We start from the raw sequence: 16,762 nt of genomic DNA, 5'->3' as shown, positions 1-16,762 counted from the left end.
TTTTCAATTAAATGCTTACTCCGTGGTGAAATAGAAGGTTGTCTGGTTATGTGCTGCAGATGGCTTTATGGGGGGTAATTGCAGGGCATAGAGGAGTCAGAATTATCTGGATAATTAACGTGACAGAAATGATGTCATTAATTAAAATACATGTCTATTAGTGTAATGACTGAAGCTGATTTTAATCACACCGGTTTAGAACATTTATAACCCAGCGGAGACGCTGTAGTGAAGGGTCAAGCCAATTTGTTATCCTGCAGAAAGCTAAACAAGCTTAGGGTTTCTGCATTGGTAAATTGAAAAGCACGGACTTTCATTATGTTTTGCGGCTGAAGCTGTGTATTCTCCTTTTGCATTGCCAAAGAAAATGTTTTCATTTAAAAAGAGGAAATATTGGCTTTAGTTTAGTATTCAAGTAAAGGTAAACGTCAAACGTCTTAAATGAGTGAGCCATACTAATTTTTAGGACAGCATTGCGTTCATGTGATTATTAACATTTTATTAAAAAATAAATGATGCAGCAGAAAAAAACTTTGCAAAAAGGTTAGCTAACTCCGAGAGTACGTGAATTATTTATCCATGAGTCAAATGAGAAGGCTGGCCACTGAGGGAATGCCTGTGGTGTTTTTATTTGGCAGCATACAACATAGCGGGCACAGGTCGGCCGTCTGAGAGTGACAGATATGCAAAGGCCTGTGTGGGCGTCGTTGATAAGGGCTGTCCTTGTATATGTGTTCGTTAGGAAACTTAATCACCAGAGCGTAGAGACTTTGATCTGCACATTCACAACATCATTATCGCCTGTGTACTACACAGCTCTGTGACAGCCATTGTTAGCTGGGCAGCCCTGGATTGCTGGAGCCAATCAGTCAGACCTTCTGCTAGTCTCAAAATGTTCATTCGATTACAGGTTTGACACATTGTTAACAAAATTAAAGGCCATTATTGTTTCTCTTAGGCATACTAAAGTAAAAGCATCACTAAGTATAAGAGTTGAAAGTAAATTCTTGACCTAAAATTCTGGTATCATTTGCTTTTAGTGTCACACAAGCTTTGGACATTGAACAGTCATGATTTCTCAAAATATTATTTCTGTTGCTTTTTGTGTTTTTTTTTGTTTTGTAGCTTTTAAAGTCCCAATGATCATCATCACACACACATCTGGGTGTGGTGAAATTTGTCCTCTGCATTTAACCCATCCCCATGTGATTTTTATCCATCCCTTGGGGGAGAGGGGAGCAGTGAGCAGCAGCGGTGCCGCGCTCGGGAATCATTTGGTGATCTAACCCCCCAATTCCAACCCTTACCTTTACTGTATATAATATGAGATGCTCATACATTTATTTGGGTTGACAGTCATAATGGCCTTCCGAAAGAAGCTATGACTACAATGCAGCCCGCGAAAAAAATGACTTTGACACCCCTGTTTTAGGCTCATCATCTCTCTGGGACATCAAGCAACTGTCGTACCCTCGTGTGAATAAGCTACTAATGAACCTATTGAAAAAACGGGCTTAGCATCTTGCAACGTCTCTCTCTGTGGTGGGAGCTCGGAATTGCAACTGATGGTCTTGTTCTCGTCATACATGCATATTATCCCTGACTATCCCTTTGCTTGAGCTTCAGTGATTGGCCATCTTTGAAGACCTTCAAAAACTTTTCAAAATGTTGCCTGCGTGTCAGCGAATGACCATCTTTGAAGACCTTCAAAAACTTTTCAAAATGTTGCCTGTGTGTCAGCGAATGACCATCTTTGAAGACCTTCAAAAACGGTCTGTGTTTTGCTTTTCATATGCTTGGCCTTCTGTGCTATGCTTTCTACTCATTTAGAGAAAGGCTGTGTATTTAAAAGCAGATTACGTAATACATTTTCCACCTTTAATCATGCATTATGGCAGTAAATCCGTGGAGGGGTTTAATGGACCTAGTATCGTAGGCAGGTTAATCGTCCGTGTGTTAAAATCATTTTAAATTGTTGATGCAAGATTGTTGAGCATTCTTTACACTGGAGCCTCTGTTAACCACTAAATCAAAAAATTTAAATGAAACAAAAAAAAAATGCATTGTGTACTGTAGAATGTACTGTACACAAACTCCAAAATTGTATTTAGCTGCTCTCGGACAGTAGTCCCCAACCATTTCAGCACCACAGACCGGATTACTGTCAGAAAATATTTTCATGGACTGGTGTTTGATGATGTCACGATTGTATTTACTTAAAAAATATAAAGACATTGCTGGCAATTCTCATTACCATTTATCTTTTTAAAATATTTGAAGAGTTTTTACTAGTCCCTGATTTCAAAACTAGTTATTCATCAATTTGTTGTGTAGCATAACCCTGGGTTATAAAGTCCAGTATGTTCTCTACTTTAGAAGTTTTTAATGTCTTCAATCAGGAAAGACAGTTTTGCACATCAGCATATTCTGTTCAAGAAACTATAATGGGGGAAAATATCCTGAAAAAGCACTTTGGACATTGTGGTCATTAAATATTGCAAGTGATTTAAAAGTAATTATCATAATTTGATTTTTTTTTTCCTGGTATAACTATGTAAGCAGTCTAGCTGCAAAAAGTATTGATAATTTATTATATCTTTGAGTGTTAGGTAGTTCATATGCAAATTCAACGCAAGGAAGGAGATTGAATTTAACTACATTTCATTCCTCTTGTGGTCTGCTGTAGTAGGTTGAGAGAAAAAATTGGATATTGCCTGGTATTAAAAAATGCCCCTTTGTTACTTGTCGTCCACCTTATTGAAACAAACTGTCACACATTCACCTCAAGTTAAAGATGAGAGATCTGTGGGCCCAAAAAAGAATGCTCCACAAATGAAGGAAAAAGCTGTGAACTATACTACACCAAAAGGAGGTCTGTTATTGGAAGATTAGGACACTCTAAATTTAGTGTTCATTCTAAAGCCCCAATCCCACTGGGTGGCAAACAATTGCAAGTTGTTTGAATGAATGTTGCGTTCTCATCAGAGTTCGTTCAAGGTCGCAAATGTTGGGAAATCGTTTCCCAACAATTTTTTTTTTTTTTTTCTCGTCACAAGGAAATCTTGTCCAAAGACCAGAGTATCTGCCTAGGCAAGATTCAGATTCCATCCATGAATTTATTTACTTCTCAATCAGTTTGAATAATTAATCTAACTTTATGACTTTAGTCATTTTATTAATTTATGCAAACAACTCTTAAGTACTCTATGCCCATTTACTTTGATTTTTAAATTGGTCCTAATTGACCTCCCCATTACCCATAAATGGACATTAGACTGAAGGCGATATTGAGCGATGAAAGGTTTGCAATGAAATGGTTTTGTGGCACACTCTATCCTGCTATCTGAAATAAACGTAGTCCAGCAGGTGGTTATAATGTCCATCATGCTTGGTGGAAATTGTTGCTGCCATTAAATATAAAAGCATGCTTTCACTTCAGAAATGGCCGTGGTTGTACTTTCATCTGCTGTTTGTATTTTCATGTACCGAAGTGGAGGTGGAAGCTTATACTGTCGAGTTTGCAATGTGCGAATCCAATGTGTGTCGAATGGAGCCCTTGAAGTCCGTATTCTAATATTTTCTGCAGCTCAGAAAAAGATCGAAGGGGAATAGGTCATTACCCTTTCATTTTATAGAATTTGTCTCAGTATGTTCAGGCATAAAGACTATTTACCGTATGTCTGTGTTTTATCCAATGATTTGATTAAGATTGGTACGGCATGTGAATGCTGACCAATATTTGAACCGCACCATCAAATACTCTGCTGGAGGGATAATAAATGATGGTGCTGAATATATTGAGAGAAGAACAGAACCTCAGAGATTGGAATTCTATATCATGAAGGTAGCTGTAGTCTTTTCATCGTGTAACCACAGAATTAAAACATCACAGCAGTTAAATGGGCCAATTTCTTCAGTTGGCTGTCTTTCGCTTACCTTCATTTCCAAGATGCTCAGTTTCCATCTAATAATTATTAAGTCGTGGCCAGGTCTTAATGTTTCAGTGTTATTCAAGTATGTACCTTTAACAAATTCTTCCATCTGTTCCAAATATTACAACTCTGCCTTGAATTAAATTTGTCAAAAGTAGATTGTTGCGACATAAACCTTCATTTCAAAAGGTAAATAATGATAATGATAATGGGTTTGAGGTAAACAAACACAGTGGTACCTCGTTGCAGGATGCTAATTGCATTGATGCTGCTTGAAATGAAAGCTGTCAATGTGCACTGACTGTAAACATGATATGCCGATGTCACGTCATGTGATAGGTCTCATTCCAATGATCGTATGAGAGCATCCGTTTCCATTATTATTTTTTTTAATATTTTGTCCAACTTTAAGGTTTAGCCATGACCTGTAACCGGTAAGAATAGAGTAGCAAATGAATGCAATGTCAGAGCCGCATGACATGACTGGTGCAGTGACAGACCTTTTGCCAGGTAAGCATCCCATTAAAACTAAAATACATTACTAATTGGAATATTCCATAACAGGATATCTAGTTTGTCTATAATTCAGTCCCAAATTTATAGTATAATTAATGACGATTAAGTGTTCCAGCTGCTTGCAATTTGTTCTGTTTATTATCCGTCTGTTCATCAACGTAATGAGAAAACATTGTCTACATTGTATGTGGTACCATCTTAATTTCCTGTCTGGAGATGAATGCTGGACATTACCCAAAGTTAATTTCTTTAGGATTTATTTACATTGTAACAGGGGACGTGATTTTGCAGCAAGTGAAAGTGATGCGTGTCTGAATTTGCTTTACTGCACTCTATCGACTCAGCAGGATATTGCATACAAAGTGCTGACAGTGAAATTACCAACAAACAGAAAGTGCTACAATTTTATCCATCACAGTTTGGACTTTTCACATTTGAACATTTGATAATTGCAAAGATTTAGAGGGCAGCTGATAGCAGCTTGTATTCTAATGTATGGCTTTAAAATAGAACTGAATGATGGCGCTGCATGGAAATGTGATTACCAGTCATGCTGAGCAGGGAATGAATGCCTGGCCCAAATGTAATTGCTAGAGGAAAAGGAATGGAAGTACAAAGTCAGTGAATGCAAATATATATTGTGTAAGAAACCATTCATATCCATACACTGTTCTTTGCCAAGACTATTTGGACCTGCCAGTTTGGCTTAGTATAAAACCTGAACTGTGAAAATTGAACAAAGACATTAGTCATGTTTGAATTCAGACTTCATAGCAATCGCAATCCCTTTGCTAAATGTATTCAGTTCAATTTATTCATGAATTATATCAAAACATTTAAATCAACAAAAATACACACTTTTATTTCCATTACAATTGCTGTCCTTATATTCATTGCTGTGAACTGTTATTTCAATGTATGAAACAACTGGAACAATTCTTTATTGCCCTAAAGGGTATTTTCAAATAGTGTTAAATTTTTCCCCCATTAAATATCAGAGCTACTGTAACACATGATTTAGTAGCCAATTGGTATTTTGATTTTTGTGTACTAATTTCGGGATTATAAATTATTTTGTAACAATTTTTATTTTCCTAACATGCTGTAATGATGTGCATATTTATGTTGATCCTGTTTACGTTTTGTTTGTGAATTGCTCTGCTACGCCCTTCTTGGTGCATCACAACACACGACATGCACTAAATGGAGAGGAGGGGGTTCAGTATGGAGTTTGATAAATTCTAAATGGTATAATGCTATTCTAACCTCATGGTGGCACTTTTGCGCATTTATCTAGTAGCCAAAAAATATGATGTTCATCATGGAAAAGCAACAGCTTATTCACACCCTGTCTGTTTGCATTAAATTGATAGTACACAAATGTTATGTAAACATATTTGACTGTTTGAACTTTTAAAAGTTAACACATTAACACCTCCAGGCTAGATTGTTCAACTGGAAACCAAATTCCTCTCGCATTGATCAGAGATCAGAGTGAGCTGTTTTGCTCCTTTCTGTGGCAGAAAAATGACTGACCCTAACTTTACATTGATGAACTGACAAAGAAATATACGAACATTAGATTTAAAGATTAAATTGTGCATATTTACATATATATACATATACAAGTCGCTCCTGATTATAAGTCGCACGCCCAGTCAAACTATGAAAAATAACTGCGACTCATAGTCCAGAAATAGGGTATTTAAATTTGTTGTCATTTTAGAGAACAATTTATTCCTACCCATTATAAAACAGAAATCAGGTGCAGTCCTTTTCAAGGCCTAAACACCTGTGTCCTTTGGTGGTAGTGTGGTTCGCCTGCTCATCAGTGAACCAGCCAGATGGGGCCATTATCACCATCACACTGGTTTTAAAAGTCTCCGAATATGACTTTACACCTCCAGACTCCCTGCACTTTTAATATGAATGTTTAGTCATGTTGAACATTTTATTGCTAAATTGCTTTTGAATTCTTTATCGTTTTAGGATAAGATTTCCTCCTAATGATTTCTCGGCTCGGTGGCGCACTGGGTAGCACGTCCGCCTCACAGTTAGGAGGGTGCGGGTTTGATTCCACCTCCGGCCCTCCCTGTGTGGAGTTTGCATGTTCTCTCCGGGCCCGCGTGGGTTTTCTCCGGGCACTCCGGTTTCCTCCCACATCCCAAAAACATGCTTGGTAGGCCGATTGAGCACTCCAAATTGTCCCTAGGTGTGAGTGCGAGTGCAAATGATTGTTTGTCTCTGTGTGCCCTGCGATTGGCTGGCAACCGGTTCAGGGTGTCCCCCGCCTACTGCCCGTTGATGGCAGGGATAGGCTCCAGCACACCCGCGACCCCCGTGGGGACTAAGGGGTTCAGAAAATGGATGGATGGATTTCTCCGCCCTACTAGTCAAATCCTTAGCCATGGATCGAATTAAGTAAACAAAGTATAATTTAATGATTCACAAAGATTTGAAGATGATGAGTTTAAAACTGCCCATCTTAAAATTCACAAGGAACTTGCGCCTTTGTATAGATCAGTTGTAGCCTTTAAAAAGTGTTTTACTACAACACCATCTAGCAAATTTAAATCTTGCAGCAATAGATCAGTCCTGTTTAATTTAATCTTAAATAGCTTTAGTATCATTGAGGGTATAATCAATCACATTTATTTTTCCATTTACTGTATTATCAAGTCCTATATCCTTACTTTTGAATTATTCTCTAAGTCAGGGGGACTGAACCATGTGAACTCCATGCACACTGTGATTCTGATGTATGATCTGTTAATCTGCACCTTTAACTTGTCACTATAAATATTGTCCTTCCTCTTGCGTTTTGTCATTTATGTAATGTACCCTAACCCTCCGTTAATTATTACCTACCACACCAATAATGATTATCCTCCCATGATCCGACATATTGATTTAACTGTCACATACACCGCCACGCTGATGTTACGCAGATGTGTAGAACACCAGCAAAATTATATACATGCTTAAAATGTGTTTTCTATTGGTTGTGAGCCCTTATGAAATATGTGAATGATGTAAATATTTTCCTGTGAGTTTGAAACGAACAATATTTGTCCATGAAATACTGCTTATTGATATTTGCCACGTTTGTTATTTTGATGGATCATTTTAATATCTGCTTGCTCCTAAACTAAAAATTAGAGCACAACTCTGCATTATCATATTGCAGCTCCCCTCTTAATATTGCGTCCTCTTTTTCCAGTAATAATTTGTGGATGAAACTGTTATTAACCTGATGCGACCCCGTTCCCATAAAAGAAGCAAGGATGTGAAACTATTTAAAGATTACATTTTAGGCCAGGAAGTTAGGAAGGAGTAATGTAATATTTGGCTTGCACTTTGAAATCTAATTTCAACAACTAATTCAAGGAAAATGCTGTATCACATAATAATTGAATCGTGCGGAAGCTTCATTATTTTATCAAGCAAAGAACGGAGATTGGAGTGCTCAGCATTTTGGTCTTCTGAAGGTAGTCAACAGACTCACATTTCCTCAGCACCTGGGATTTGACTACCTCATGTGTCTCATTCTCCACACACAATGTATTACCAGCATTGCTTTTCAAATCATTTGTCAGAGGTCAGAGCCTTCTTGGTTCTGCACAAGGGACTGATCAACAGTGGCAGCCAATTATTTGTTAAGATCTTTTCCCTCTGTTACTTCCTCCTTTTTATCTATTTAATCAATGCCGCTTCAGTTAAGCTAACAGGTTTCACCACTCCAGCGCCAGTAGATATTTAGATGGATGTGTTTGTGACCACAGTCCTTTCTTGTAGATGCATCTTCAAGATAAGATGTGACTGCTTCCATTTTGTGCTGCAGTTTAATGCAAGTTTCTTTAGTTCCACTGCAGTTTACTTTGCGGTCTGTGGCAAAGATGAATATTACGATTGTATGGCAATGCACATCATCTGACATTGGGCAAGGGGAAACAGAGTAAAGTAGTTGGCCTGAGTGGCTAAAGACTGAAGGAGATGAACCATAGTGGCCTTATTCCCAGATCCCCATGGGCCTTCCCAGCTACAGAAAGCTTTGGGATCCATCACTGACCAGATAGTCACGTGTGAGTGCGTGATCACAGTGGCCGGCTCGCTGTGGGGCTAAATGGAAGACTAATGGGAAGCGGGAGTGAGCGTGACATGCTCCAAGGAAGCCTGTTCCCTCTACCTCCACCTGTTATCCATCATACCCCCTGCTGATACTGGGAGATAGTTGTCCCATGGTGATGGGAGGGTCCAAAGGAGCAGTACAGGTGAGGTGACTACTGGCTGGGGCTGGGCACAAAGACAAGGACTGATTGAGGTAGCGATGAGGCTGTCTTTTCTGCAAAATGGATTAATGTCAGCAAGTCAAAATAGCCAAACAAAAAATGCAATGCTTTTATTTGATTATCTATAACCCCCAAGGGGATGAAAGTGAAATACAGTAACTGTCAGTAAAAAAGATGGGAACAAATGGCGATTAGGAATGAAGCTTTCATATGTACTATCAGACTATTTTGTTTTTTTGTCTGGATAAAAGGTAATTTTTTTTATGGCTGAATAGCCAGCTTTTTCAGTGTGGAGCTTTCAGATGAACCTTTCAGATAATCATTCACTGTACTTTTCTAAGTGAAACGGAGGATGCGCACAAAAAATTGCACACTTGTGCCCACATACGCAACAAAAGCCAGTAAAACGGCTCTTCGAGCGTCCTTTTATATTAGCACAGATAAGAATTCCCTTTAAAACAGACATCACCTTGAAGGCAAAGAAAAGAGATTATGGATTTTTTTTGATCACCTCTCTACAAGGACTACTTTACCAAACCCTCAGGCAATACGCTCTTCAAAATCAGCAGCAATAATCTGCAGAGCTACGCCTCAAACATTAGTGCTTATCATAGCAGCGTGGATAGAAATTGAACAAGTCATCCAAAAAACACTATCTGATTAAAATGTAAAATAATCGCGTAAAATGTAATGTAAAAGCAATAATGCACATGCAAATGCATACACTTTTCTTGGACTTCAAGATGACACACGCACACACAGACATCACACACACACGCGCGCGCACACACACACGCACACCAATGCATGTCTGCGCATACAGCCCTATGTCCTCGTAGGAAGGACGCTGTCCTGGTGGAATGACAAAGAGCTTTGTGCTCGGAGAGCTGCAGGCTGAGTTCTGATCGGTGAGTCTATCGGCTGTCCTCTGCTCTTTGACTTTGTGCACAGGACAAGGACAGAACTTCCACTGCCCACTTCAATGCAATGCATCCTGTCCTGTCATAGCCTCTGACACTTTTCAATCCCATTTGATTAGTGCATTGTGAAGTGCACAGGCAAAGGTCGCCTTGAGCTGTGGTGATAATGAACTTGGTCCATTACATTGGATCAAATAATTGTCAGCTCTGATTGTAGAATCAGAACATTTTTGCCTTTTTATGACTGATAATTTTTTTTGTGTTTCATCAAAAGTTATCAACTGTTTGAGGTATCATCAAAATTCTACCCCCCCCCCCCCCCCATTGAAAAACTGCCAAAGCTTTAGATCGCACCGATGCTATATCACCACAGGAAGGTAGAAAAGTTGACAGTGACTGCATAGCCTTCTGGACATATCAGACTAACAGCAACTGCATTCTTTTGTTGAGCTCCAAGCAGCATCATTTTAGCACAGCAGGCAAAGGGTCGAATAGTACAGAAACGGAATCAATGATAAAAAGTGTTTTATCTATCCAAGATGAGAAAAATTGCTTCACTGTGGGGTTGGCTGAGAGTGGACCAGAGTTGAGTGGAAACTGGCTATGGTTGAAGTGGAAACCAAGGGGAGGTTGGAGTCTCAGGAAGGGACTCTCAGTGAAATCCCGCTAAGAGGAGGAATGCGGCTAGAGGAAGTAATGATTGAATCGTGTTGGGGTGCTACAAGAAGAGTACAAAAAAATACAACAAATAATGAAATTACAACAAAAATGCACACTTGTAAAGCAGCCTTCTACTTTCATGATACTCATTCAGCAACTGTTAATCAAATATTTATAAAAGGATATGACAATAATATGGCACGATTAAAGTGTCACAAATAGGGCTCCAAATAACGATTATTTATTATTTACGTATTAATCTGCGGATTGTTTTGTTGATTCATTCATGAATCGTTTTTAAAAAAACACAATTTAATATATTTTTTAGTTTATTTATTTATCACAGAGATTATTAATGAACATTTCTGTCAGTATAAATTAGCCAGAATGCCTTCATTAAAAAACAGGAATTTAGGTTTTCTGCACAAAAAATATGAAAAAAAATATGATTCAGTTACTGTTTTGGTCCTTAACATATTGGAAAACAGGTAAAAATGCTGATCATTGTTTTTCCAATTCAACAGTCAGGAGTCAGCAGGGATAGACTCCAGGCTTGTTTTTTTGTTTTTTTGTTTTTTTTGTCAAAGTTGCAGCAGTAGCAAGAAGTCATTCTCTAATTCATTGTGTAAACAAGAGCCAGCAAGCGCAGTCCCTGCAATTAAGTGTCAGTCCTGCAGATGTGATTTGATTCCTTAATAGCCTGTCATATTTACTCTCAATGCTTTATCAGGCTGTGTGTGGCTTTCTGTGGCTGTGCATGGTTTGAAGTGTTGTGGTGGTACATTAGCAGCTAGTGTCGCTTTCAAATCTCATTTGACTTGTGGAAAAGGTGCCAGCGCAACCACTCTACGGAAAGATGAGGCGGCCGCTGCTGTACCGTAAGCAGCTCCACTTCACTTGACATCACTGGCTGGGTTTAATGCCTTTTATCATGTGAGTCTTCAAAATGAATATTTAAGGCCTACTCGTGCTGTTTAAAGCTTGCAAAAAAGTTGGTAACAAGACAGTTTGATACCAGAGATAGCGAAGCTGTAGTGATGTTAAGCAGTGGCCCACTTATCTGCTTTCAGCTCATGCTATCCATTTGATGTTCTATTGCTTTTGTTACAGGAACACAGCACTGTTCTAGTTCAAATAACAATAGCCATTTGCACACCTCCTGCAGCCCTCTATTTCACCTCTTTGCTGTCATCTCTCAAAGATGTTATTGTTTTATCACTTAGTCCATTGATGTGTCGCCAAGGTGGGCAGGATGTGCTCTCGCTGCTCCCTCCGCTAAGGTCATTGAGTCATGGATGAATTTTGCTCATCAGATGATTGACAGCTCATTTTCATCAGAGGATCAACCGTGGGCTGGGAGTCCCAGAGTGCTTGGCAGTTGGGGGTGGTTTGGGGGGCTCGCCTAAGCTACTGTACTGACTTATTGCCTGTTCAAGTGGCCTTGCACTCTACACTTGACAATCTACTACAGTCAAGCTATTTTTTTTTATTTTTAGAGAGGCTGTGTCAGATTTTTTTCCCTTTCTTCTCCTTTGAGCACAATGATCAGGACAATCTAAATGTAGTTGGGTGGACATTAAAACCAGCCACTTGTATTTTTGTCAGGGACAAAAGTCTGTTAGTCAGTGTGAGAAACAAGTGTTGCAGTCTGCAGGCATTTTTTATGTTGGGCTAGGTCTTGTTTTGATTCAGTACCAATGTAATGGTATCGTGCTTAAATCATAAGGTATGAGTCAACATCCGAAAATGTCCTCATGGTCGACGTCTCTTTAGTTTGTACCACAATCAGAATAACAGGAAGCAGCAAGGACAGACAACAGGGCAACCTACAGATAGCATACGTGGGGGCAACAGGCTGGTGGGGCAACAGATAGGGCTACACAACGAACTGACAGAAGGTTGGGCGTGCGGGGTTTATATAGGGCGGCTCTCGAGCTGGGAGCAGATGTCGAAAAGGCTGCAGGTGCGGGCAATAATTGTAGCTGCTGCTGACGGGACGGGAGTGGAAGGAGAGATGAGCTGTCCAGAGTACCGATCATGTGGATGCATGACACTCATTGGTATTTTTCTAACCCGGAGTTAAAACGCTGCCACCGCTTTACTCACACATGTTCATCGGTAGACTTGAAGTGTGTTTGATGACCGCTCACAGAGTAGGACATCTCATAATTAAACAGAAAAAAACTCAATCAATGCACCAAACTGCAATAACAAGTACTTGAGCATATTGCAGAGGGTACATGGAAACATTTTATTTGATGCACCAAAATCAGAACAGCCGCATGTCAACCCAGCTGCAGGGACAGCCACTCTGAGAAAGAAGGCGTGTGTTTAGTCTGCAAGGGGTAGCTCCTCACTTGTGATGTCGCAATGTGTTATGAAGTGTAGATGGTTGTGTGATTAGAAGATGTTTACTTCAGCTGTATTTGCAAATTTTTCCATATAGTATATGTGGAGAAGTAAATCTTGGTCAAGCTGTTACCAAACAGAACCCAATTTTGTATTTTCTCTTGTTGCTGACTATCCATTTCCCATGTTAAACATTTACTGTTGCTTGCAAAAAAAATTAAAAATAAAGGCACATGAGCAAGTTTCCCAAGTCCTCTGGGTGTGCAATGCTTTGGTTCCCTCCATTTTCTTAACACTGAAAACAGTTGAAAAGGAGTAAAACAAGTGCAGCAGTAAAACCCTTTTGCCCAAGTTGTCTTGTCACAGTTTGACAAATGTTCCTATGTGCCTGTGCAGATGCATGTTTGAGACCATCTTGTCGGATGTACTGGCACATACGAGTGTATTTGCCGTGTTTTGAGAGTGTTGGCTGTTGTGCTTGGAATGAAAGGCTTAGCATCTGCCTATTATCTAATCTGCAGATTAGCCTGCAGCTGACTGCCCGCTCCAGTGCAGGATGAGCAAATACACACCTTCCGGCAGCCTTTGTTAAATGATCACTTGAAATCAGTTTCTTTTTGATACACCCAAAATATCCTCCTGATGGTGCAGCACTTTTCTGGCTTCTAAAAACCTCAAAAGCTGGGTTTCAGAGAATATATGATGTGCATGATGTGCACTATTCACTATACTGCGGTATTATGAAGTATGAGTCCTTGCTTGGTCAAGACAAAATACAAGTTCTGGGCAAGCATCAGAAACAAAGGAGAGCTATAGTAGACGATGCACTTTGGGAAACAGAGCACTCATCACTACAAGACTTGACATGACTTGGGTGCATGACTTCTGATAACAATAATGACGCAATGCAGACGAATAGAAAACAGGGAACGAAATACAAGCGCAGTAACAAAGCAACGAGCTATACATCTCCTGTCTGTTGCCATCATATTTTGTTCCTCTTTGTGACAGTAACAAACGTATGATGGATGAACACAGGACTGATTCAGTTGTTGCAAGACAGTTGAAGGTATGATAGAGTTACAGGTATGAAACGTGCTACAACATTTTTTATTTTTTAGAACTGGTCACAATAAAATGTGTGGGCATTAGGTTCAAGAGTGAACAGCGCTTTGCTCTCTGATTGCCTTTTTGGTAGCCACATTCAGTCTTTTTATTCAACTCAGTTGGGCTCCGACTTTCAGCAGCGCTGATAAGCCCTGTCAGATTTTCCCCTGATTGCTGACACATTTGCAGTCTTGGATAGAATGTAACTTTAAGCTGTCAGCTAAACGCTGTTACCTTTTTAACATCTCTGCCCCCTTTTCCTTCTGTGGGCTGTTGCCTCTTTTCCTTCCCCTTGGGCTATGTGGTGCTTGGCATCCAGAATACCTTGATTGTGACTCCTCAACTTTAGAACCTGTCTATATACAGACTGAAGAGAACAGGTACATTGGCTTAAAGTATTTTGGGATTGCAATTTCTTTTTATCTGGAGGAGGGTACTCTTTGATTTTTGTTTAGCTTACCTATAATGTGTAAGTGCAAAAGGGAGCGATACAAACTGTAGTTGACCTGAAAAAGTTACAAGTACACATCTATTCCACACAAGCCCTTTTTCTAATGTCACAGCAGACTGGTTCTGCAGTGTGTGGTTGCTTTTCCATTACACATATTCAATGCCGTGCGGTTATATTGGAAGAGTTCCTATGAACCTCTTCAAACCTGGTTTTCGAACGCAGTTCGAGGAGAGCCGTGAGGACACTGGCAACTGAGTGGCCAACAGTTGTTGGCATTTTTTTAAGCAATGTGGCCAAGAGGACCAAACCCCAGTGGCAGCAACTCGGACAGAGGGCCAATTCTGTGAGAGGTGGCTCAGTCAATGAGAGCAAGCTTGCGAGTGAGTTTGCCATCCAAATGTTCTGGAACCTGTCACGGAAAAGGGTTTGGTCCTTGTCAGCCTCCGGTCCTCTGAAGCCAATGCACTGAAAAAAATCCGTGACGCAGCGAGGCCGTGAAAGGTAAACCGTGATATAGTAGCGAGGGATTACTATAAGCCTTTTCCAAGATTTTCTTTTTTGGTTTGAAAATTGTGGCTATGGCAGTTTATTTAAGCATGCACACAGCTACTCTTTCCCTGCAAACAACATGGTGCAAATTTGTTTAAATCCACTAACGATCTTAATTACCCTTTTCCAGAGATTGCCAATGAAACGGTAGCAAAAGATAACATCGCTAACGCACATACGTCTGCAATATTCACAGTAATTAACCTAACCTGTTTGTTGTGAGGCTGTGAGAAAGAAACATTCGCAAGCACTTACAGGACATGCAATCTCCACAAAGAGATAATCGAGACCCAAACCCAGATCTCCTGACTGGGATTACAACCTCACTAATTGTGCTCGCTAAGAAAATTCATGTTATAGTTGTCCTGCTTAAAAAAAAAAAAAAAAAAATCCTAATGTTCAATAATGGAAGTTGCAAAAAATAAGCGGTAGATTGGCAATTGGCACCCACTTACACTCTAAATATACTAAATTTATTTAATTTAGTGTCAATCGCACCTTCACCAATGAAAGCACATCTTATGGTGGGTGTTGAGGCTGATACAACACATAATGTATAAAACAAACATGCATCAAATGGAATGTCAACACAGGCAATGTAGCTTCTGGGACAGCTTTTGAAGGCAACCAATAATTTGAATAATGTATTGCTTGACAGGATAATTAATTCTGAAAACGCAGTAACCATGCATGGATGCAAAATTCTGCTGGTATACAAAGTAAACCATTATTATGCTCTACAGATGAATAATGATGTCATTCTTCTTCCACAGAGTGAAATTGAGAGAAGGAGTCACTTTCCTCGGGGCCCGTCCCAGCAACCCCACACAGTGGATAGTCAGCCAGGATGTGAGGAGTGAAGGACACCGGGTAGTGACCCTTCGTTGCCACAGGAAGGAGTCCGGCTTCGATCTTGAGAGGTCAGCACAAAATAAATTAATACTTATACTCTGTTAGAATGAATTATCTTTGTGTTTCCATTTTTTTATCTGTGCATTTTCTTTTCGTCTTTCACTAATTTACACCTATTAGGTCATGTAGCAAAAACATACTTTAAAAGAACATTTTCGTTATCACGTTGCAGTAATATTTATACTATAGTGCTGACTATTGGTTCTTTCCTTGCTACCTGTTATTTTGTTTCGGTCATTTTTTTATCCAGCCTCAAATGTCGACATCACTATCTGTCACCAACTTACAATGAGGTTTATATATTTCAACAACTCAACACTTGATAGTTGTTCTCATAGGGATCAATTATATTTGTTACCAAGCTAGGGTAGTAACGGAATGAATCTTTCATGGAATACATGCATTATATAATCAGGATACCCTATCCCCCAAAAAGAACAAAACTATAATCAGTAAAAAAAAAACAATACAGGTAAATGTTAAATTGGATTATTTTGCAGGCTTTTATATATATATATATATATATATATATATATATATATATATATATATATATATATATATATATATATATATATATATATTGTACTCCACATACTATTGGTCCATCCAATAAGATAATTGTTTTCACTGGACCAATGAAATGTTATCTGTCCCTTGTTTTCTTTATTTGTAGGAAGAACAGCAGTTTTTATGGATAAAAGACACATTTAATGAGTAGTTAGAGAGGACCAGGCACTGTTATACTGAGGTCATGTGGGGAAAAAAAAAACCTTTAACATCCATCCGTATGTGTCATTGAAGTTGTGATAATGTGTTGAGTTACTCAGGTTCAGTGTGCAGGGGGTGTAATTTGATTGTCTTGGTCTCTTGATGTGAGTAGACATCCTGTGTGATGTGATTAGACATGCTGCGTTGACCAGAAATGATTATAAAGCCACAACACATGACACTGACCAATAAGTCACAGACTGATTCAGGCCTGAAACAAAATTCAGAGAAAAAGATACCGTATTTTCCGCACCATTAGGGCACACTTTAATTTTCTACAAAAAACAAAAGTGCGCCTTTTAAAAA

General features: G+C 39.2%; 1 protein-coding gene across 1 annotated transcript in view; it reads left to right on the top strand.

Moving 5' to 3' along the window:
- The window catches only part of si:dkeyp-14d3.1 (transmembrane protein 132C), an 84,137-nt gene that overhangs the window by 14,008 nt on the left and 53,367 nt on the right, over nt 1–16,762 (top strand). The window contains exon 3 of the mRNA XM_049763713.2: nt 15,547–15,693. Within this exon, the coding sequence (XP_049619670.1) occupies nt 15,547–15,693 (147 nt within the window). The remainder of the gene's footprint in view (nt 1–15,546; nt 15,694–16,762) is intronic.

This window comes from Syngnathus scovelli, chromosome 3 (genome assembly GCF_024217435.2).
Source record: "Syngnathus scovelli strain Florida chromosome 3, RoL_Ssco_1.2, whole genome shotgun sequence".
Classification (NCBI taxonomy): Eukaryota; Metazoa; Chordata; class Actinopteri; order Syngnathiformes; family Syngnathidae; genus Syngnathus; species Syngnathus scovelli.
Note: the sequence above shows the minus strand (reverse complement) of the source record. Positions and strands in the feature narration are given on the sequence as shown.